This window comes from Trichomycterus rosablanca, chromosome 9, assembly GCF_030014385.1.
Source record: "Trichomycterus rosablanca isolate fTriRos1 chromosome 9, fTriRos1.hap1, whole genome shotgun sequence".
NCBI classification, from domain to species: Eukaryota; Metazoa; Chordata; class Actinopteri; order Siluriformes; family Trichomycteridae; genus Trichomycterus; species Trichomycterus rosablanca.
Window position 1 is genome coordinate 24,340,131 of NC_085996.1, and position 22,632 is coordinate 24,362,762.

Genomic DNA, 22,632 nt, shown 5'->3' on the forward strand with positions numbered 1-22,632 from the left:
GAAAAGATATAATGAAATATTTGCAGAAATGTGAGGGGTGTACTCACTTTTGTGATACACTGTAAGTGTGTCATGCCTACAGTCAAGCATGGTGGTGGGAATGCCATGGTCTGGGGCTGCATGAGTGCAGCAGGTGTTGGGGAGTTACATTTCATTGAGGGACACATGAACTCCAATATGTACTGTGAAATACTGAAGCAGAGCATGATCCCCTCCCTCCGGAAACTGGGTCGCAGGGCAGTGTTCCAGCATGATAATGACCCCAAACACACCTCTAAGACGACCACTGCTTTATTGAAGAGGCTGAGGGTAAAGGTGATGGACTGGCCAAGCATGTCTCCAGACCTAAACCCAATAGAACATCTTTGGGCCATCCTCAAGCGGAAGGTGGAGGAGCGCAAAGTCTCGAATATCCGCCAGCTCCGTGATGTCGTCATGGAGGAGTGGAAAAGCATTCCAGTGGCAACCTGTGAAGCTCTGGTAAACTCCATGCCCAGGAAAGTTAAGGCAGTTCTGGGAAATAATGGTGGCCACACAAAATATTGACACTTCAGGAACTTTCACTAAGGGGTGTACTCACTTTTGTTGCCGGTGGTTTAGACATTAATGGCTGTATATTGAGTTATTTTGAGGGAAGAAAAAATTTACACTGTTATATAAGCTGCACACAGACTACTTTTCATTGTGTCAAAGTGTCATTTTGTCAGTGTTGTCCCATGAAAAGATATACTTAAATATCTGCAGAAATGTGAGGGGTGTACTCACTTTTGTGATACACTGTATCTTTGTACTCCTCACCTGATTGCCGCCACACATGCTTGAGACCATCTGAACCAAACAAATTAATCTTGGTTCCAGTAATCCATGTCCTTTGTTGACATGTCTTCAGCAAACTGTTTGCAGGCTTTCTTGTGTAGAGACTTCAGAAGAGGCTTCCTTCTGGGGTGACAGCCATGCAGACCAATTTGATGTAGTGTGCGGCGTATGGTCTGAGCACTGACAGGCTGACCCCCCACCTTTTCAATCTCTGCAGCAATGCTGACAGCACTCCTGCGCCTATCTTTCAAAGACGTGCACTCAGCTTCTTTGGACGACCAACGCGAGGTCTGTTCTGAGTGGACCCTGCTCTTTTAAAACGCTGGATGATCTTGGCCACTGTGCTGCAGCTCAGTTTCAGGGTGTTGGCAATCTTCTTGTAGCCTTGGCCATCTTCATGTAGCGCAACAATTCGTCTTTTAAGATCCTCAGAGAGTTCTTTGCCATGAGGTGCCATGTTGGAACTTTCAGTGACCAGTGTGAGAGCTGTACTACTAAATTGAACACACCTGCTCCCTATGCACACCTGAGACCTAGTAACACTAACAAATCACATGACATTTTGGAGGGAAAATGACAAGCAGTGCTCAATTTGGACATTTAGGGGTGTAGTCTCTTAGGGGTGTACTCACTTTTGTTGCCGGTGGTTTAGACATTAATGGCTGTATATTGAGTTATTTTGAGGGAAGAATAAATTTACACTGTTATATAAGCTGCACACAGACTACTTTTCATTGTGTCAAAGTGTCATTTTGTCAGTGTTGTCCCATGAAAAGATATACTTAAATATCTGCAGAAATGTGAGGGGTGTACTCACTTTTGTGATACACTGTATATATATATATATACAGTATATATATATATATATATATATATATATATATATATATATATATATATATAGTTTATTCATTTTCTCCCTTTTAGCGTGTCCAATTGTCTGATTACGTCATGCTTCCTCTCCACCAATACCAATCCCTGCTCTGATTGAGGAGAACGAAGCTAAGCCACGTGCCCTCCGACACATGGACAGCATGCCATATACATCTTATCACCTACACTTTGACGAGTGCAGTGCAGCTCAGCGTTGTGTACCGAGAGACACACCCTGAGAGCACTCTTTTCTCATCTCTGTGCAGGCACCATCAATCAGCCAGCAGAGGTCGTAATTGCATTAGTCATGAGAGAGAGAGACCCCATCCGGCTTAGTCCCGCCCATATCTGAACAACAGGCCAATCGTTTTTCAAGTGGTCGCTCAGTCTAGCTGGCAGGCAGAGCTGAGATTCAATACAATGTATTCGAGATCCCAGCTCTGGTTCCAGCGTGTGTTTTTACCGCTGTATTTCTGTAGCAATTTTGATGTGACAAACAATTGTACTCTCTAAGATTGAAAGTCATCTCCATGCTGATGCAACAGTGATTTCTGTTTGGTTGACGCACCAGCACAAGAGGCATTGGGAAATAGAAATGCTAGGGAAAAATGTCATTACTAATGACTTAACTATAATGGCATTTGTAGGCGAAGCTAAAGCTACTGTTTGCATGATTATGATAGTAAAATGATTTGTAATTACTAAACAGACAAAGCATTACAGGGATTAAGAACGTTTTCCACTCACCTTTTATACATTACTTTGAGGAACATTTTTTAAATGTTCATAATTTTTTGTCTAAGCATAATTGTATTTTGGTGGCTCGGTGGGTAGCACTGTTGCCTCACAGCAAGAAGGTCCTGGGTTTGATTCCCAGGTGGGGCGGTCCGGGTCCTCTCTGTGTGGAGTTTGCATGTTCTCCCCATGTCTGCGTGGGTTTCCTCCGGGAGCTCCGGTTACCTCCCACAGTCCAAAAACATGCAGTCAGGTGAACTAGAGACACTGAATTGCCCTATAGGTGAATGTGTTGTGTGTGTGTGTATGTGTCTGCCCTGTGATGAACTGGCAGCCTGTCTATGGTGTTATTGTGTGCCTTGCACCCACTGAAAAGCTGGGATAGGCTCCAGCACTCCCCACGACCCTGATTGGATAAGCAGTTAAGAAAGTGAGTGAGTATTTGTATTCATTACATTATATATAGAGTTAATTAAATAAAAGGTGTAATAGAAAAGCTTCTGCACTTCCCAAAACCCCTGCGATCTACTAACGAGAAACAATAAGAACAAAGCCAATGAGAAGCAATGGGGACACGTGAGTTGCATGATAATAGAAACATAGTCTAGGATGACAGATGTTTCAATAGTCTAGTAGCAAGTGCTAGACTGTAAGACAGAAAAAAAGGAAAATGTCAAATCTGCCAAATCTGATACATGTTTGATGCTGTGTTTTTCCTCAGACCTGTTTGTTGTGGGTACCTGTCTGTGTATGAGCATGTGCACATGCAAGGCTTTATTTAGAACTTGAACAATGAGCCATTTCAATCTCACTGGTATTCTAATTAGGTTACAAAGTACTATTAATGGCCTCAGTGAGTAATAAAGCCCCAAGCCTATTAAACTCAACGATTAGCTTTAATTTGACTGACAGAGCAGAGAATGTACAGAGGGTGAACAAAATAGTTCCGTTACACTTATTACCAATACTATTTATTTATTTATTAGGATTTTAACGTCATGTTTTACACACTTCATGACAGGACAGGTAATTCCTCATCACACAAGATTCATCAGTTCACGTCTTTTTTGTCAAACACAGTCATAGACAATTAAGTTTCTCCAATTTACCTCACTTGCATGTATTTGGACTGTGGGGGAAACCGGAACTCCCGGAGGAAACCCACGCAGACATGGGGAGAACATGCAAACTCTACATAGAAAGGACCCAGACCGCTCCATCTGGTAATCGAACCCAGGACCTTATTGCTGTGAGGTGACAGTGCTATCAAGCCACCGTGCCAGCCCTATTACCAATACAACAGCATATACAGTATCAGACAGTAATCACTACAAACAGTTTTCCTGAAATTTCTCCTTTTGACTCAGTGGTAATAAAAACTGTATGTTGTAATTTGTACAGAGCTGGAATTCATGGCAGCTCAGCTGTTCAAAAACCTTAATATCAATGTACACCAATAAGGCATAACATTATGACCACCTTCCTAGTATTGTGTTGGCCCCCTTTTGCTGCCAAAACAGCCCTGACCCGTCGGCATGGAGTCTGACACCTTTCTATCAGAACCAGCATTAACTTCTTTAGCAATTTGAGCTACAGTGGCTCGTCTGTTGGATTGGACCACACGGGCAAGCTTTTGCTCCCCACGTGCATCAATGACCCTGTCGCCGGTTTACCACTGTTCCTTACTTGGACCACTTTTGATAGATACTGACCACTGCAGACTGGGAACACCCCACAAGAGCTGCAGTTTTGGAGATGCTCTGACCCAGTCGTCTGGCCATCACAATTTGGCCCTTGTCAAACTCGTTTAAATTCTTACGCTTGTCCATTTTTCCTGCTTCTAACACACCAACTTTGAGGATAAAATGTTCACTTGCTATCTAATATATCCCACCCACTAAGAGGCGTGCCTGGTCGGTGTACATACACAGGCCACTTACATGGGGTAAGGAACTCAAAACCTGAAGAACGAATAGTCACTTCAAATAACTTCTTAGTGGATAAAAAAAAAAGCTTTACCAATATAATAGTAATGAGTACTATGTACAATATAATAAAGTAATGAGTACTATGCAGGGATTAAATATAGAAATATATCAACATGTGCCCAGCTTTCTGAAATATCATTAAGTAATAGTAGCTTTTATCCAAAGCAACGTACAATTATGACTGAACACAATTCAAGCAAATGAGGGTTGAGGGTCTTGCTCAGGAACCCAACAGTGGCAACTTAACAGTGGTAGATCTTAAACCAGCAACCTTCTGATTACTAGTCCAGTACTGTAATCGCTGAGCTGCCACTCCAAAATCCCTCAATCTTGTGTGTAATGCTGACCAAAAAGGTAAAACTCTTATATAAGAGCAATTTACTTGCAGAAAGGTTTTACTGACACAGGTATGCAAAACAGCATGCTGATGTTGATTAATAAAGCAAAAATGAAACTTTTAGGGCATACATTCCAAAGATATGATTTGAGGTAAAAAATACACTTTTTTTTTTTTTTTGCATTTTTCCCAATTTTCCTCCCAATCTAGTCGTATCCAATACGTATAAGTCGTATCCTCTCTGCTGATGCTGATCTCCACGTCTGATTGAGTAGAGCGAGACTGACACATGCCCCATCCGACACGTGTGCAGTAGCCGACTGCATCTTTTCACCTGCACAAGGCAAGTTCATATGCGGATCAGCTTTGTGTACGGAGAGCCACACCCTGATCAATGCATTATTCCTCGACTTTGTGCAGGCACCATCAATCAGCCAGCAGAGGTCATAATTGCATCAGTTTTGAGGTCCCGGCTCCGGCTCCCACCCTGTATGAACAACAAGCCAATCGCTGTTCCTGTAGCCGCCCAGCCTGCCGAATGGCAGAGCTGAGTTTTGAACCGATGAGTTTGAAATGTCAACTCTGGTGTGCTAGCGTGTTTTACCGCTGTGCCACTTGAGCGGCTTAAAAAAATACAGCATTTAATGAAAGTAATGCCTTGCCAGGTGTTAAGTGTGGTAGTGAATTGAGAATATTTTGAGGGTACAAATATCAACAAATTTGGAAAGCAGCTGTCATACATTCAGACTAAAAACCTAAGCTTTAAAAATACTGGCTTCTACTGTGATGTAAAACATGCCTTGAAATTCAGCTTAAACTTCTAGACACATAAGATGTAACTTTTACTGACCTTCACAGTTCCTTGACATTAAGATTACTGAAATCTGTGGGTAAATATTAAACATACAATGCATGCAAGACAGCTCGGTAATATCTCAGAGGTTTACAGCAAGGAAGAGTGAGTAAAAATTCCCTGACAAGAACAGAAAGAATCCTAGCTGGCTACAAAAAGCATTTGCAAGCTGTGATATCTGCCAAAGAAGGTGTTATTAAGTTCTGATCTAGTGGGGTGTCCACAGTTTCTACCCAAATGTTTTTTTTTAAACTAATCAAATATAAAGTAGCTTTAAACTAACATCTGCAAAGAGTTGTGTACCTATTTTTGCATACAACTATATGTTGTGTATATGTACCTAAGCACCTGCACTAATAGTACGTTAGTTGGATGGTTTATGAGCAGCATGTTTTCTGACACAGTGTTTGCAGCTCTGTTAGCCAGAGAAGTTTGCAACTTAGATGGATGGTCATTTCAAGGTGGCATACCTCACAGGAGTACTGGCATTAGTGTTGGTTTTAGTGCCAGCATTGCTAGAAGCAGCTTCATATTGTGAGTTCCTAATTATGGCTGCTAAAACATCCCAGCAGGATGTCACACTAGGTTCCTCTGCAGTTCAGGTTTATCTGTTTATATTAGGACTTGAGTAGAGTGCTGTGATCCTATTTATATGAAAGTTTCTGTATTCTGATCACTGTAGACATATTTTGCCACTTTGTCAGTTTTTGGTCCAAGACCGTGATGGGGAGTCCCACCAGAAACATGCCCCTTACAGTAAGCTTGAACAGTGCTGACTCCTCAGCAAAGTTTTACACTGTGTGAATTCTGTAGCTAGTCTTTAAACTACAGCCCCAAATCAGAAAAAGTTGGGACAGCATGGAAAATGTAAATACTTAAAAAACACAGAGTTTCTTACATTGACTTTGACTTTTATTTGATTGCAGACAGGATGAACCCAAGATATTTCATGTTTTATCTGCTCAACTTCATTTAATTTATTAATAAACATCCATTCCTGCATTTCAGGCCTGCAACACATTCCAAAAAAAGTTGGGACAGTAAAGCATTTACCACTTTGTAATGTTGCCATTTCTTTTCACCACACTCAAAAGAGACGTTGTGGCACCAAGGAGACCAAGTGATTTAGTGTTTCAGCTTTTATTTTGTCCCATTCTTCCTGAAAACATGTCTTAAGATGTGCAACAGTACAAGGTCGTCGTTGTCACATATTTCGTTTCAAAATTCTCCACACATTCTCTATTGGTGACAGGTCAGGACTGCGGGCAGGCCAGTCCAGTACCCGTACCCGTACCCTCTTCTTCTGCACACATGTAATGCATGGACGTCCCTGGAAAAGATGATATCTTGAAGGCAGCATATGTTGCTCTAAGATCTCAATGTACTTTTCTGCATTAATTCTGCCATCACAGAAGTGTAAATTACCTTTGCCAAGAGCACTGACACAGCGCCATACCATGACAGACCCTGGCTTTTGGATTTTTTGCTGATAACAGTCTGGATGGTCCTTTTTGTCTTTGGTCCGGAGCACACGGCGTCCATTTATTTCAAAAAAGACCTGGGATGCTGATTCATCTGACCACAGTACACATTTCCACTTCTCAGAGCCCAGAGAAGTTGACACTGCCTCTGGACATGGTTAACATAAGGCTTCTTTTTTGCACAGTAAAGTTTTAAGTGGCATTTGTGCATGTAAAAAACTATTAAATCAATTCAATTCTCTTAACTATGGTTTACTGGCAAAAACAATCAATAAAATATAATACATCCGAAACTCTGCAGTTCATGTACCCTGTTCCAGGGGTGCCGTACAATAGTTGACCCTGCGCTCTGACTCGTTTCTAAAAAAGCTGGGATACGCAAAACAAAAATTCCGTTGTACTGTACACCTGTATATGTATATATGACAAATAAAGGTATTTTATTCAATACTATTCTATTACAACGAAAAATCTGCTCATATCAACCCTACTCTTAAGGAGCCACACTGGTTGCAGGTAATGTTGCTTATTAAGCACAAAATACTGCTCATTACTTCAAAGCTGTTAAGCCCTGGCATATTTTGGAGAGCTCCTGCATCCCTACACACCTCATCACTCACTAAGGTCCTCTGGTGGCAGGTTTCTCACTGTTTCTTTTATTAGACTCTCCTTAATGGAGAGAAGATCTTTCAGTGCTACAGCCCCTAAGCTCTGGAACTCCTTGCCCAAATCTCTTAATGACTGTTTCCTCTTTGAAGTCTCTCTTGAAGACATTTCTTTTCAGTCAGTATTTCTGTCCTCCTTCTGTCTGTTAGGGTGTTTTTTCTTCCTCCCCTTCTTTTGTACAGTGACCTTGAGATTGTGAGGGCGCTATCGAAATCAAACTCATTATTATTAGAGTAAGCTTAATGTACATTATTACTGCATGAGGTATAGGCTGCATAGTCATAATGTGATACTCAGATCACACTCTGGTGGTCTGGTGTTTCTTTTCATTATAAAATGTTGGCTCATTGGAGGTAAATGGTGTGTGGGTAGTGGAGCCGTGTTCGTGCATATGCAGCACCACCAAAAAGCGAGTGATGCACATGAAGCACTTGAAGCTTGTTGAATCCTGCATTAGTGTGTGTAATGCCCTCAAAAGCACTTAACATTATACCTGTGACTGATAATTTACCATGATTCATCAGAGGAGTACAAAGTCCATTTCCGAAAAAATTTGGAATTTTGTAAAACTCGAATAATCTGTGAATTGTTTATTGTCTTGAATTCTTATTTAATTGATAAAGACAGAAAGAAAGGATTTACAGTGTTTTCATCGACAAGTTTAATGATATTTTTCTATTACATGATTTAATTATTTAATTATAATTTGATTTCTGCCACTCACTCAAAAAGGAAGGGGCAAAGTAAGAATAAAAAGAAGTAAGAATAGAAACAAGTAAAGATAAAAAGAAGTATGAATAAAATAATCTATCTATCAGATTAAATTATTCATGTACATTAATCATTCACTGCTGTTTAAACTTAAAGTGTCCAATATTCTCTTCAGCTTCTACCCAAGCTGGGGCTTTGCCTTGTGGTTGTTGTGTGGGGTTGTCGCTAGATGTTAATTTTCCTCCTAGGCATGTGTGTGTATGTGTGTATCAGCCTTAGGGTTACCCTGTCTGCTGCCTGACTGCAGTTTATGTCACAACCAGTACTATTCATCCATACATATTCATTAATTTACATGGTGGGCTTGGATCCTTAGCAGTCTTAATTTATCAGAAATTGAACTGTATTAATTAGAGGCCTCAACCTTTTAAATTCAATTATGTATTTTTAACTATTAACTCATATTATTTGTTCTTGTCAGGGCTGTGGTGGGACCAGCTCCACTCAGGCAGAGATGCTAAAAAGCAACTTCATTCCCTATATACTGATTATGAGAATGGTTTATCCTTTAATCACTTCTGTATTTTTGTCTCAGGTCAGTGATGTACAGTCAGGCTTTACAGGAAGTGATGTTTAGTTTAATGCCAGATTGTCCTAATGCAAATGCCATACTAAAATTAAAAATTAAATTACATTTAATTGGGGGGCAAAGATATATATTATATGTATAATGTTTGGATTAAAGGTATCTGCACACATCCTGAGTATACCTGAGTCTACTCCAAAGCCTATAACGATCTGTAGTCCAAAGCCAAATGTATAGAATGTGCATTTAAATGATTGCGCTAATGCTGGCACAGCATGAGTGAAGCAATCACAGAGGGCTGAAAAAGTATATTTAAATTTTCCTCACTTAATCATCACTGAAGAAAGCTCTGGGGTTGAACCTGAAGGCACACTAAGTAATTGCTCTTACATACACTGAGAAGCAAGTCTAAGCTTAAATATGGTTATATCTTTAGGTAGGTAGGTAGGTAGGTAGGTAGGTAGGTAGGTAGGTAGGCAGGCAGGCAGGCAGGCAGACAGACAGACAGACAGACAGACAGACAGACAGACAGACAGACAGACAGACAGACAGATAGATACTTTATTAATCCCGAAGGAAATTAAGGCCTCAGTAGCAAGTTACATTTATCAAAAAGTCAAAAGTCATAGTACACACGACAGAGATTCACATTATACAAACAAACAAGCAAGTATCTGTATAACAACAACAACGGGACCTGGGGGTACATATGGAGATGTTTTTGGTTATCTTCAAATATAATCATATTTTTCTTTTCTTTTCTTTTCTTTTGCCAGTTTAATTTTTTTTATTGCAAATGTTAAATTTAGGTGTCAGATTAGTTAATATATCTTTAGAGCCAAGAGATAAAAATGTTGAAGTAATAATCATGAACAGTCCTGGTTATGAGTCTAAAATGAGTTTAGTTATGACTGGTTGCCTACATAAAGCTGTTATAATTTTAATTGAATTACTTTTGATTATTTGACTTTTAGATGTTGACAACCAGTTTTATTTATTTAGTAATTTATTTATTGTTACTGTAATCATTATCATCATTATTGTTGGTCTAATTTTAAAAAGAAATGTTTAAATAAATAGACACTGGTGGTGCAGTGGTGTACTAGCCCACCACCACTAAGATTCCAACCCAGATTTCAGCAATGGTGGGCAAGCGTAAGACTACTGAGCCAACCAGCTGGTGCTATCATTCGACCAGACATCTACACAGACATGATTGGCTACGTCTAAGAAGGGGTGGCTGAAGCCATACAAAGGATTGGTGTCCTGTCCAGGGTTTTCCTGCTTGTGGCCAGTGTTTCCCAATGGAAAATAAAGCGGTTGATTAAAATTAAATGAAATGTGTGAATAAATGCTTGTAATGTATTTGTAATAATGTGTAATCATTGGAATGAGCACTCCATGCCAGCTATCCACACTAATCTCAAGCCTGTCTTGCAAATGTTGGGTTTGTTGAGTTGTTTAAAAGTATAATTTAAGGTCTGTACACAGTAAAATGATCATGAGTGTAGCTGCCCATGAAAGCTGGCCAGAACAGTGGCAGTAGTTTAAAATATATATTTTATGATACTCAGTGGATGTGTTATGAGTAGATCATCCCTTTTCATTAGACATAGCCACTGTATACCTTTACCTAGTAGTATCATAGCTGTACAGTTAAAGTCAAACATTTACTTACTTCTCTAATGAACATGTTCACTTGCATATAATGTACATCTGGTTTGTCACCTGTGTTCCATGGCAAACCCGTTCATTGCCAATGTTGGGGAAAAACACTGACCCTAACCTAATGCTAAAAGGTCCCATGTACTCTGTTGTACCGACAATTGATTTTGTACAATTTGTACAGATGATCATGGGACATGAAGTTTCTTAGAAATAGCTGGAAGACATTTCTGGAAAAAATATTGAAGTCTGAACTGAGCTGCCTATAATTTACTGTTGCAATCTTTACGTTTGTTAGTTTTTTACACAACTGAATGTTATACATAATGTATGAATGCACTTGAACATTAACATGCAGGGTTGAGTTGTAAGCCCAATTTACCCATTTTAAGGGCTCTGTGTAGACCATTTGATTTTTTTTCTTCAAACTAACCTCAGCAAACCATTTTTAGTGAGATCTCATTGTGGAACAGGTCTGCCGCAAACTTTTGCCAAGCTAGAAGTAAGTTTGTAGATAGCAATTGTATGCTGTAGCGGTTAGTTTGCTTCGCTGTAACTAAATGCCAAACTGTTTAACTCTAGACCTTTAATCCTCCTTCTCCAAACACACAATTGGCACTATGCATTTAAGCAGGTAGCTTTTCCCTGAATTTTAGCAGATAGCTAGTTTGTTATTTTTAAGAAGAGATTTCCACTGCTTCACAATCCAGTGCTGCAGTGTGTATGCTATTTGATCTGATGCTTGGCATTGTACAGCTACTCTTCCATAGAAATCCAATCCATCAAGATCATTGACTTGTTCCCAATATCAGTTCTTGTGCTGACATTGTGTTCCAGCTGAGAACAGATGATCAGAACTTTATCTGTGCTTCAGCACTTAGTCGTTGATTCTATAAGCTTGTGTGGCCTGTGTGGCAGAGCTGTTGTTACTCCTAGATGTTTTCACTTCACAATAACATCACTTACATTTGACTATACTGTTTGTCTGTGAAGACTGTGAGCTTGATTTTATGCATTCTTTAAGCAATTGTGTGACTGAAATTCTTAATGCAAACGCCCAACACTGTACAATGGAAATGTTTGACACAATGGGTGTTGGATTTGCAGCAGTGGCAGAGTTCAGAAAGCCTGAGCCATGTTCCCCATATAACAGTCTTACCTCAGTCCAGGGCTAGTCAGACAGTGTGACCCATAGATTATTTATCACCCATCTCTCTATTTCTCTGGCTTGCTCTGTCTTCTTGTCATTTCTGTCCTGCTTTTTTTTTTTTTAAGTGAACATCTTTGTATTGCTCAATTTATTATAGAAATGCATTAAATTGATGACCTATTCTAAGAGCAGATTCATCATTAAAACTAAAAAAAGAAATGCGTATTAATGTATGTAATGTATTGTGTGCGTGTGTGTGTATGTGCGTGTGTGTGTAATCTCACTAGATCTTTCTGTCAATATTATATGTCGAGCTGTTGAGCTTACAGGCTGCTGCTTTAGGATGATGGTTACTGACCTGGATCATCTGCTGCGTGTCATGTTTGTGATGTGTGTTTGTGTGATGAGTAATGGAAAGAGAGTAAGGAAAGTTACATCTATGCCATATTCTTTACACATATAAGTAGGGATGTAACGATGCACCACAAGACAGTTAAAAATCGATTCATATGTGTAACGATGTAAATCGGTTTACATGTATAATGAATCGATATTCACTTTAAATAGCAGAGGGCACTATTCACCTCACCTGGTTGACGTCACTACAGGGTTGCCAGGTTCGGAAATTTCAGCTAAATTTATTTATGTGAGGATACTTTATTTATTTGTATTATTCATTTATTTATTTAATGTGGAATTTATTTCATTTCAGTTTTTTTTACACAAAAAGGGAAATGTGCAGCATTGGTTTGCATAGTTTGTACTTACCTCAAAAATAAAAGGGCATTTATTATTTCAATAAATAATAGATAAGCACAAATACAGTATTTTATTTAATTTTTTAAGAGAATTAGTAAAAGGAAACTTTGTCATAATTTGTCTTCAATTTAATTTTGTTTAAAAAAATCGAGAAAAAAATTGTATCGTGAACCCAGTATCGTGAATTGCATCGTGGGTAGAGTGTATCATTACATCCCTACATATAAGATATAATCTGTGCATTTGTGATTTTTTTGACATGGACCAAGATTTCTCAGAATTTCCTGTCTCTGGATCTTTTCATACCATTATGAATAGAAGATGGTTCTAGAGTAAATGTTCTTTTTGACAATTGCCTCATGCAGTTTTGCACAAAGCTACAAACTGTCATTGCTTATAAAGGCAGAGACTTGTGGATCCTCCTTTTATACCCAATTATGATTTCCTCATCTGTTATCAATTCATCTGCTTATTGTGGAATGTTTCAAAATGGTGTACCATACATATTCTACATTATATATATATAATATATATATACAGTGTATCACGAAAGTGAGTACACCCCTCACATTTCTGCAAATATTTCATTATATCTTTTCATGGGACAACACTATAGACATGAAACTTGGATATAACTTAGAGTAGTCAGTGTACAGCTTGTATAGCAGTGTAGATTTACTGTCTTCTGAAAATAACTCAACACACAGCCATTAATGTCTAAATAGCTGCAACATAAGTGAGTACACCCCACAGTGAACATGTCCAAATTGTGCCCAAATGTGTCGTTGTCCCTCCCTGGTGTCATGTGTCAAGGTCCCAGGTGTAAATGGGGAGCAGGGCTGTTAAATTTGGTGTTTTGGGTACAATTCTCTCATACTGGCCACTGGATATTCAACATGGCACCTCATGGCAAAGAACTCTCTGAGGATGTGAGAAATATAATTGTTGCTCTCCACAAAGATGGCCTGGGCTATAAGAAGATTGCTAACACCCTGAAACTGAGCTACAGCATGGTGGCCAAGGTCATACAGCGGTTTTCCAGGACAGGTTCCACTCGGAACAGGCTTCGCCAGGGTCGACCAAAGAAGTTGAGTCCACGTGTGAGGCGTCATATCCAGAGGTTGGCTTTAAAAAATAGACACATGAGTGCTGCCAGCATTGCTGCAGAGGTTGAAGACGTGGGAGGTCAGCCTGTCAGTGCTCAGACCATACGCCGCACACTGCATCAACTCGGTCTGCATGGTCGTCATTTCAGAAGGAAGCTGACGCACAAGAAAGCCAGCAAACAGTTTGCTGAAGACAAGCAGTCCAAGAACATGGATTACTGGAATGCCCTGTGGTCTGACGAGACCAAGATAAACTTGTTTGGCTCAGATGGTGTCCAGCATGTGTGGCGGCGCCCTGGTGAGAAGTACCAAGACAACTGTATCTTGCCTACAGTCAAGCATGGTGGTGGTAGCATCATGGTCTTGGGCTGCATGAGTGTTGCTGGCACTGGGGAGCTGCGGTTCATTGAGGGAAACATGAATTCCAACATGTACTGTGACATTCTGAAACAGAGCATGATCCCCTCCCTTCGAAAACTGGGCCTCATGGCAGTTTTCCAACAGGATAACGACCCCAAACACAACCTCCAAGATGACAACTGCCTTGCTGAGGAAGCTGAAGGTAAAGGTGATGGACTAAACCCAATTGAGCACCTGTGGCGCATCCTCAAGTGGAAGGTGGAGGAGTTTAAGGTGTCTAACATCCACCAGCTCCGTGATGTCATCACGGAGGAGTGGAAGAGGATTCCAGTAGCAACCTGTGCAGCTCTGGTGAATTCCATGCCCAGGAGGGTTAAGGCAGTGATAATAATGGTGGTCACACAAAATATTGACACTTTAGGCACAATTTGGACATGTTCACTGTGGGGTGTACTCACTTATGTTGCCAGCTATTTAGACATTAATGGCTGTGTGTTGAGTTATTTTCAGAAGACAGTAAATCTACACTGCTATACAAGTTGTACACTGACTACTCTTAGTTATATCCAAGTTTCATGTCTATAGTGTTGTCCAATGAAAAGATATAATGAAATATTTGCAGAAATGTGAGGGGTGTACTCACTTTCGTGATACACTGTATATATATAATTGTATATTAATTGTAAGGAACTTGTTAGAAAAGGTTTAAGGTTGTATCAAGGTGGAGTTAAAATTAATGACACAAAATAATGAATGCATGAATGGCAGCAATTTTTTAACTACTTTGTATTTTCCACTCTTCCAGATGAGGGACAGACGGTATGCCAGAGTCCTGTAGAGATGCGGGGTCGACGCCTGGCTGAGATGGGCATGCAACTGCGCACCGAGTGCCACCAGGGCCTGGGCTACTGGGACTACTTGTTCTTCATTGCCATTGGCTTTGTCATCTTCTCAGCGGGCACAGTTTCAGCCTGGGTCATGGGTGTATTCATGGTGCTCTATGAGCGCTACAGCAGGAGGAAAAGTGAGGATGTGGACAGTGAGGACGATGAGAAAAATGCCATCCGAAGCTGTGTGAGTAACCACGGCAATGGGGACCTGACCAAACCCAGCATGCAGGTGTAATGTCAGACTGGAAAAGGACAAGAGTAAAAACTATAACACTTGATAATGCATAACTGGACAAGTATGGATTAACCAGTTTGGATAGTGCAGGAAACAAGAATAGCAGCATCTGCACAAAAAATATGCTGGGAGTTTTAAGTTTTAAATGATAGATCATAGATCTCTCAGTGTTGTACTCTTCTGGAGAGGTGAAAAGAAGAATAGGCAATGGGGACATTAAGGACAAAAAGCATGTCATCCATAGAACATGCTGGATTCTTCCACTTCCAAGTAGTAATAAGGAGTCTGCAACTCCATTATAACTGGTTAGAAACCTGGACACAGTGTGCATTTGTGTGTGAGGAAGCTAATATTAATACAGAGCATTAAGGCACTTTAACAGGTCCCAGAGTTAAAAAGGGAACACAGTGCACACAGGTCACTGATCATCGATGTCTGGGCTGAGTGAATCACACAAAAATAATGCTCTTATACATTCTCTTTCTGTTGCACACATGAAGCACATTTTGTTTAGAAGGTAATTAAAAGAGATTAGATGGAGTGAATCAGGGGTCAGACTGACTGTCTCTCTGTCAGGTCATTGTAAACAGAGCGGGAACGAGGCCTGATATGAATGACTCAGACACTGGAAAAAAAAGTAGGCCACAAAATGAAGGGGTGCACTGAAGGATATTTGAAGATCCTGTTGTACCAAGGGTGTGTTGGTTGTTTGATACAGTAGGCCTGTATGCACTGTACCCCAACGCCTTACACACACAAGTACAGCATTAACACCTACATAGGTGACCCTGAGAGCAATAGTGTGTTTATGAGGGCTTGTGTTTGACCGAGTGACTGCACCCGTGTGCTTGTCTGTGTATGCACTAAGGGGTGAAGAAAATAGTTTAATAGTTTTGGCGGGACTGTTGGACGAATGGCTTCCCTCTCCACACTCTGGGATGCAGAAATAATGATGCATAATGCTGCATTGAACCAAACTCTGAGCTCAGGAAAAAAACGACCTCTGACTTGAAAATGTGCAATGAAATACTCACTGATGTCTGAAGACTAAGATCAATTTAATCCAAGTCTAGATTTATAAACTCTTGATATAACTGTCAAAAGTAATATTATACATAGTTAAAAAATGTTTAAGCAACATAAATGAACAGCTAAATCCCCACCTGCAGAGGGACATTTACTGTATTCTGTATGCATTTTAGTTAAAATACAATACAAATGTAAACTACAAAAGGAACATTGTAGTAAACTAAAAATCCTACATGAAACCTAAATTAAAATGATATTATATTATAAAATATAAAATAAAAATTGAATTAAATTTTTGTTTGTTTTTCATTGCAATAAAAGTGTGAGTTGAAATGTTTAAAATTAATTTTTGCTCCCAGTTATTAATTTCACTAATTTTCACTAGTCTTCCAATTGCTCAACAGCTACCAAACAGTCAAGTGAAGGCCGACACAGGTTGAACTACAAGGGAAGTGGAAAAAACATGTCTTAATAAGTCCAGTCAATGCTTTCTTCATGTCCAATGTCCAATTATGCTTTTTTCATCTTGTATAATGTTATGAAAATACTTTATTTTGGGATATTTAATGCTTTAGACCAGGGGTTTTCATACTTGAGTACCTGTCCAGGGGGGCTGACATTATGAGATTTTTTCACTTCTAAAACTAAAGATATTAATTTTTCACCCACAGGAGGCATATTTGATTAGTCTCGCTGACCATTGCACACATGCATGCCTAATGTTATCCAGCTCAGTCTGAAAAAAGGACCGTTGGCTAGCAAAACTTAAAAATAAAATTAAAAAAACAGTGAAGATAAATCGGTGACAAAAACAATGACTGTGACCCTCATCTTCTAGACCCTCATCAGTGGTCACAGGACGCTGCTCACTGGGTGCTGTTGGCGGGATATTTTTGGTTGGTGGACTATTCTCAGTCCAGCAGTGACAGTGAGGTGTTTAAAAACTCCAGGAGCGCTGCTGTGTCTTATCCACTCATACCAGCACAGGGCGGCACGGTGGCTGAGTGGGTAGCACTGTCGCCTCACAGCAAGAAGGTCTACCTGTCCTGTCATGAATGTAACCAAAGTGTAAAACATGATGTTAAAATGCTAATAAACAAACAAACAAACATACCAGCACAACACACACTATCACACCACCACCATGTCATTGTCACTGCAGTGCTGTGAATGACCCACCATCCAAATAATACCTGCTCTGTAGTGGTCCTGGGAGAGTCCTGACCATTGAAGAACAGCATGAAAGGGGGCTAACAAAGCATGCAGAGAAACAGATGGACTACAGTCAGTATTTGTAGAACTACAAAGTGCTTTTATATGGTAAGTAGAGCTGATAAAATGGACAGGGAGTGTAGAAACAAGGAGGTGGTTTTAATGTTATGGCTGATCAATGTATATGGTATACATGAATGTACACTTTCTGTGCTTGTGTAAGTTTTACAATACAATAGATGATTATATCTTCCATTCTTCAGCTTAGAACTTTAATCACTTTAACCACTGGACTACAATTGCTTTTCAGATATTAGTATGCTGACTTCAGTTAGAATCATTGGAATGCATTAAAACCGACTTAGTAATACCCTAGTTCTAAGCACAAAGGAATGTAAAAATAAAGCTTCCAACCAGCCATATTCATTTACCATTTTGACTATCTATTCCTAATTTAATCATCTCTTAGTACAAACATTTACAAATCACCATCATGAAGATCTGTTTGTTTGTAAGCTGGTAAATGATTTGTAATGGTTTAAAGAGTTAAGTACTATGTAGCTCCCCGTTTTTCACCCCTGCATTCAACTATTACCTACAATATAACGTCACTTCCCTGCCAACTCCAAGCTTGGGGTCAGAAAAAGAGAGTGCATGTGCTTGTATTGTCTGTGGTTACCTCAAGACTATTTAACACACCCACAGATCTGTTATCTCCTTTGTCTCTGATTCAGACCTGCCAGCTGTTTATGCATTGTATTTAATTTGTTTTCTTTATTCCTCTCTGTATAGCTGAAAGCAGGAGTTTCAGATTTCAGATCACACAGGGGCGTAGTGAAGGACAGATACTAATAACAGGACAGTAACCATGTGGTGTTTTTGTAGCTTTATTGCTTGTTTTCACAAAGTTTATTTATAATTAGTGCATTTCAATGTAATGTCAAGTGCTAACCCTCTAAATTATAGTTGAAATTAGTTCACTTTAACATTAGCTTAAGTCAGCTGTTAACATCATGTGACCATGTCTAATGTAGTTAGGCTTGCTAACATTTAGCAAAAATTTGGCAAGTCTCCTCTACAAACAACAGCTACTAACTTGAAAGGATGAGCCATTTCCTCCAGTGTTGCTATATAGCCTTATACATAGCCTTAGAATGCCTGAAATTGGGTAGAGTAAAAATAGTTGTCTATAGAGCAGAGATGAGTCCCAATCTATCCCATCCAAAAAGCAAGGCAATCTATGTTCTCTAGGATTCCTGGCAACTAATAATCTGCTTTTAAATTTATAATCTCATTTTGCTGTTGCTAGGATCTTTGCCTACAGGCTATAGTGTAATATATTATATGTTAGGTAATGATGCTTTAAAGTTAAAATATTAGGGCCGACATATTGGTAACTTGATAACTGTCTGCATGTGCAAAAAAGACAATGAACCAAGTGCTAGGACACAGGTGTCCATACTTAAAAAAATTATTCTAGACTGCATCTGATTATGTGTCATGATTTTAAATGATTTGGATACTTTTGACTACTGACTGTATTGTCCACTGTAATTGTCCATGTTATTTTTAATGTGTAGTTGTTAAGCAGATAGCAGAGATGTTCACAAGTCACTAAATACGAGTCCGAGTCAAGTCACAAGTCTTTAGAATAGAGTCTGAGTCAAGTCACGAGTCAATATAATATACACAAAACATATACTGGAAATGTAGCGTAGAAATAAACAAATAATACGTAAAATTAGCAACTGTATTTTGTCGTTTTACTTAGTGTCTTTTCTTTCCTAGTCATTGTGCAAATTAATGTAATTTCCATAACAAGAAGGTACCAGTTAAATGCTTAAACTGATACGTTTTGTTTTCATTGCTAAACAAAAGCGCACGATAAATCACGGCACAGCAGCCAAAATCCAAAACACAGCAAAAAAAATCATAACCACTGCTTACCTTAGCTTATGGTCTTCCAGATGCTATTACATTTATAACCGTGTGTTGTCCCATTAGGAATAGAATCCCTTATTTTGTAAATGTGCTTATACTTAAAAACCTCCAAGCTTTTCCTGGTTGTGAAGTAAAACACGAACACGTTAGAAAGCCAATCAAGCGTTTCATTGACATTTATCTGTGTGACGCAAACTGAATAAATGCAAATAACAGCATTTCTTACTAAAAATTTAAATCAGAAGGTCTGACTGGTTCAGAAAGCGGTCTTTCAACCATTAGCGCCAATTCTGTAGGAGCGTTCCATTCACCCCAGTTGTTCTTGTGAAGTGCACTATGAATTCCACCATTTTAAGTGAGATTCCAATCCAAAGGTAACGAAGATGTTCAAATGAAGTGAACTTCGAACTGTGTAGGGAGTAAGTAAGTAAGTAAGTAATTTATTTATAAAGCACATTTACAACCAAAGTGCTGTACATGTTGAAACATAAAACACACATATATAGTAGGGAGCGATGCTTCATCACTACGCTGGAAGCTGGCTGTACATTTACCCATTGCGTGCGTTGCAGGTTAAGACGGCCGGAGCGTTATTAGAGAGCAAAATATTTATAATAATAATAATTATATTTATATAATTGTCACACGTAACTAATGTTGACGCTAGGGACTCTTGTTGCTTACGAGTCATTTTTACGAGTCATATTTATGAGTCATGAGTCGAGTCCGAGTCATTTGAAACAAGTTCGAGTCGAGTGTGAAGTCTGTGTGTGTGATTTACGTGCAACAAACAACACAACTAAAGCTACAGTGTATCACAAAAGTGAGTACACCCCTCACATTTCTGCAAATATTTCATTATATCTTTTCATGGGACAACACTATAGACATGAAACTTGGATATAACTTAGAGTAGTCAGTGTACAGCTTGTATAGCAGTGTAGATTTACTGTCTTCTGAAAATAACTCAACACACAGCCATTAATGTCTAAATAGCTGGCAACATAAGTGAGTACACCCCACAGTGAACATGTCCAAATTGTGCCCAAATGTGTCGTTGTCCCTCCCTGGTGTCATGTGTCAAGGTCCCAGGTGTAAATGGGGAGCAGGGCTGTTAAATTTGGTGTTTTGGGTACAATTCTCTCATACTGGCCACTGGATATTCAACATGGCACGTCATGGCAAAGAACTCTCTGAGGATGTGAGAAATAGAATTGTTGCTCTCCACAAAGATGGCCTGGGCTATAAGAAGATTGCTAACACCCTGAAACTGAGCTACAGCATGGTGGCCAAGGTCATACAGCGGTTTTCCAGGACAGGTTCCACTCGGAACAGGCTTCGCCAGGGTCGACCAAAGAAGTTGAGTCCACGTGTTCGGCGTCATATCCAGAGGTTGGCTTTAAAAAAGAGACACATGAGTGCTGCCAGCATTGCTGCAGAGGTTGAAGACGTGGGAGGTCAGCCTGTCAGTGCTCAGACCATACGCCGCACACTGCATCAACTCGGTCTGCATGGTCGTCATCCCAGAAGGAAGCTGACGCACAAGAAAGCCAGCAAACAGTTTGCTGAAGACAAGCAGTCCAAGAACATGGATTACTGGAATGCCCTGTGGTCTGACGAGACCAAGATAAACTTGTTTGGCTCAGATGGTGTCCAGCATGTGTGGCGGCGCCCTGGTGAGAAGTACCAAGACAACTGTATCTTGCCTACAGTCAAGCATGGTGGTGGTAGCATCATGGTCTTGGGCTGCATGAGTGTTGCTGGCACTGGGGAGCTGCAGTTCATTGAGGGAAACATGAATTCCAACATGTACTGTGACATTCTGAAACAGAGCATGATCCCCTCCCTTCGAAAACTGGGCCTCATGGCAGTTTTCCAACAGGATAACGACCCCAAACACAACCTCCAAGATGACAACTGCCTTGCTGAGGAAGCTGAAGGTAAAGGTGATGGACTAAACCCAATTGAGCACCTGTGGCGCATCCTCAAGTGGAAGGTGGAGGAGTTCAAGGTGTCTAACATCCACCAGCTCCGTGATGTCATCATGGAGGAGTGGAAGAGGATTCCAGTAGCAACCTGTGCAGCTCTGGTGAATTCCATGCCCAGGAGGGTTAAGGCAGTGCTGGATAATAATGGTGGTCACACAAAATATTGACACTTTGGGCACAATTTGGACATGTTCACTGTGGGGTGTACTCACTTATGTTGCCAGCCATTTAGACATTAATGGCTGTGTGTTGAGTTATTTTCAGAAGACAGTAAATCTACACTGCTATACAAGTGGTACACTGACTACTCTAAGTTATATCCAAGTTTTAGTTCTATAGTGTTGTCCCATGAAAAGATATAATAAAATATTTGCAGAAATGTGAGGGGTGTACTCACTTTTGTGATACACTGTATCTAAGCTTACGTAAACATTTGTTTTTGCACTATAGCCAAAATCTTGGCATCCACAGAAGGCTAAAAACCATCTCTCATTAAAATGCAGCAGTGGTGGCCTGGATCAAAAGATTCTCATTTTCAGAAAACATGCACAGGATAAAAAATACAGAGGTCTAATTCCAGTCTACAGAGACCTCCAGTCAATCTGTATTTGTTGGTGTAACACTTTCAAAACATCTAATCCAGATCATTAATATTCTGCAGACTTTATTACCTGGCTTAAGTCTGCTATAGGAACAGAATAAAAAATGATCTGACATGGAGACCTGGAGGATTGGAATGAGTAGCACTGTAGATTAGCGGACTGGCATTATCTTACTGAGGCCAAATATGTTGGTGTAGGATTTTGAAGATTAACTGAATCGATTTATTGTCTGCCAAGCTTTGCCCTTTACTCGCTGTCCCACATTGCACGCAGTCCTTCTGCATTCATTGCCCACACTGAGGATTTCCTAACTCTGACCAACAGTCTGGTCTTACTGAATTCTTTCTCTTTCCTTTCATTTCTTCTGTTACTTTCTCTATGTTGATTACTGTTCAGCTCTCACCACGTTCTCCCTTGATTTTGTCAATGAAGTCCTGTGCTTCTGTCAGAGTGTTGAAAATGCAGGTTTCTTCTTTATACGTTACCAAGAGCCTTGATGGTTGGATCACTGCATGTCAAATACCCAGGCTTCACAGCTGCTGGCAAACTGAGTCATCCTCTTTTTGCTATTTGTGTATTCCCGCAGTCAGATCCAAGTAAAATCTCACTGGCCGATTCTTGTACAAATGCCTTTCTTAGACTGAGCAGT

The 22,632-nt window shown here is 39.9% G+C and overlaps 1 protein-coding gene across 1 annotated transcript in view; it reads left to right on the forward strand.

Annotated features, from left to right (window-relative positions):
* LOC134320631 (leucine-rich repeat-containing protein 52) overlaps positions 1 to 15,211 on the forward strand; it is a 44,179-nt gene extending 28,968 nt beyond the window's left edge. The window contains exon 2 of the mRNA XM_063002127.1: positions 14,892 to 15,211. Coding sequence (XP_062858197.1) covers positions 14,892 to 15,211 — 320 coding nt within the window. The remainder of the gene's footprint in view (positions 1 to 14,891) is intronic.
* Positions 15,212 to 22,632: the final 7,421 nt, after the last annotated feature.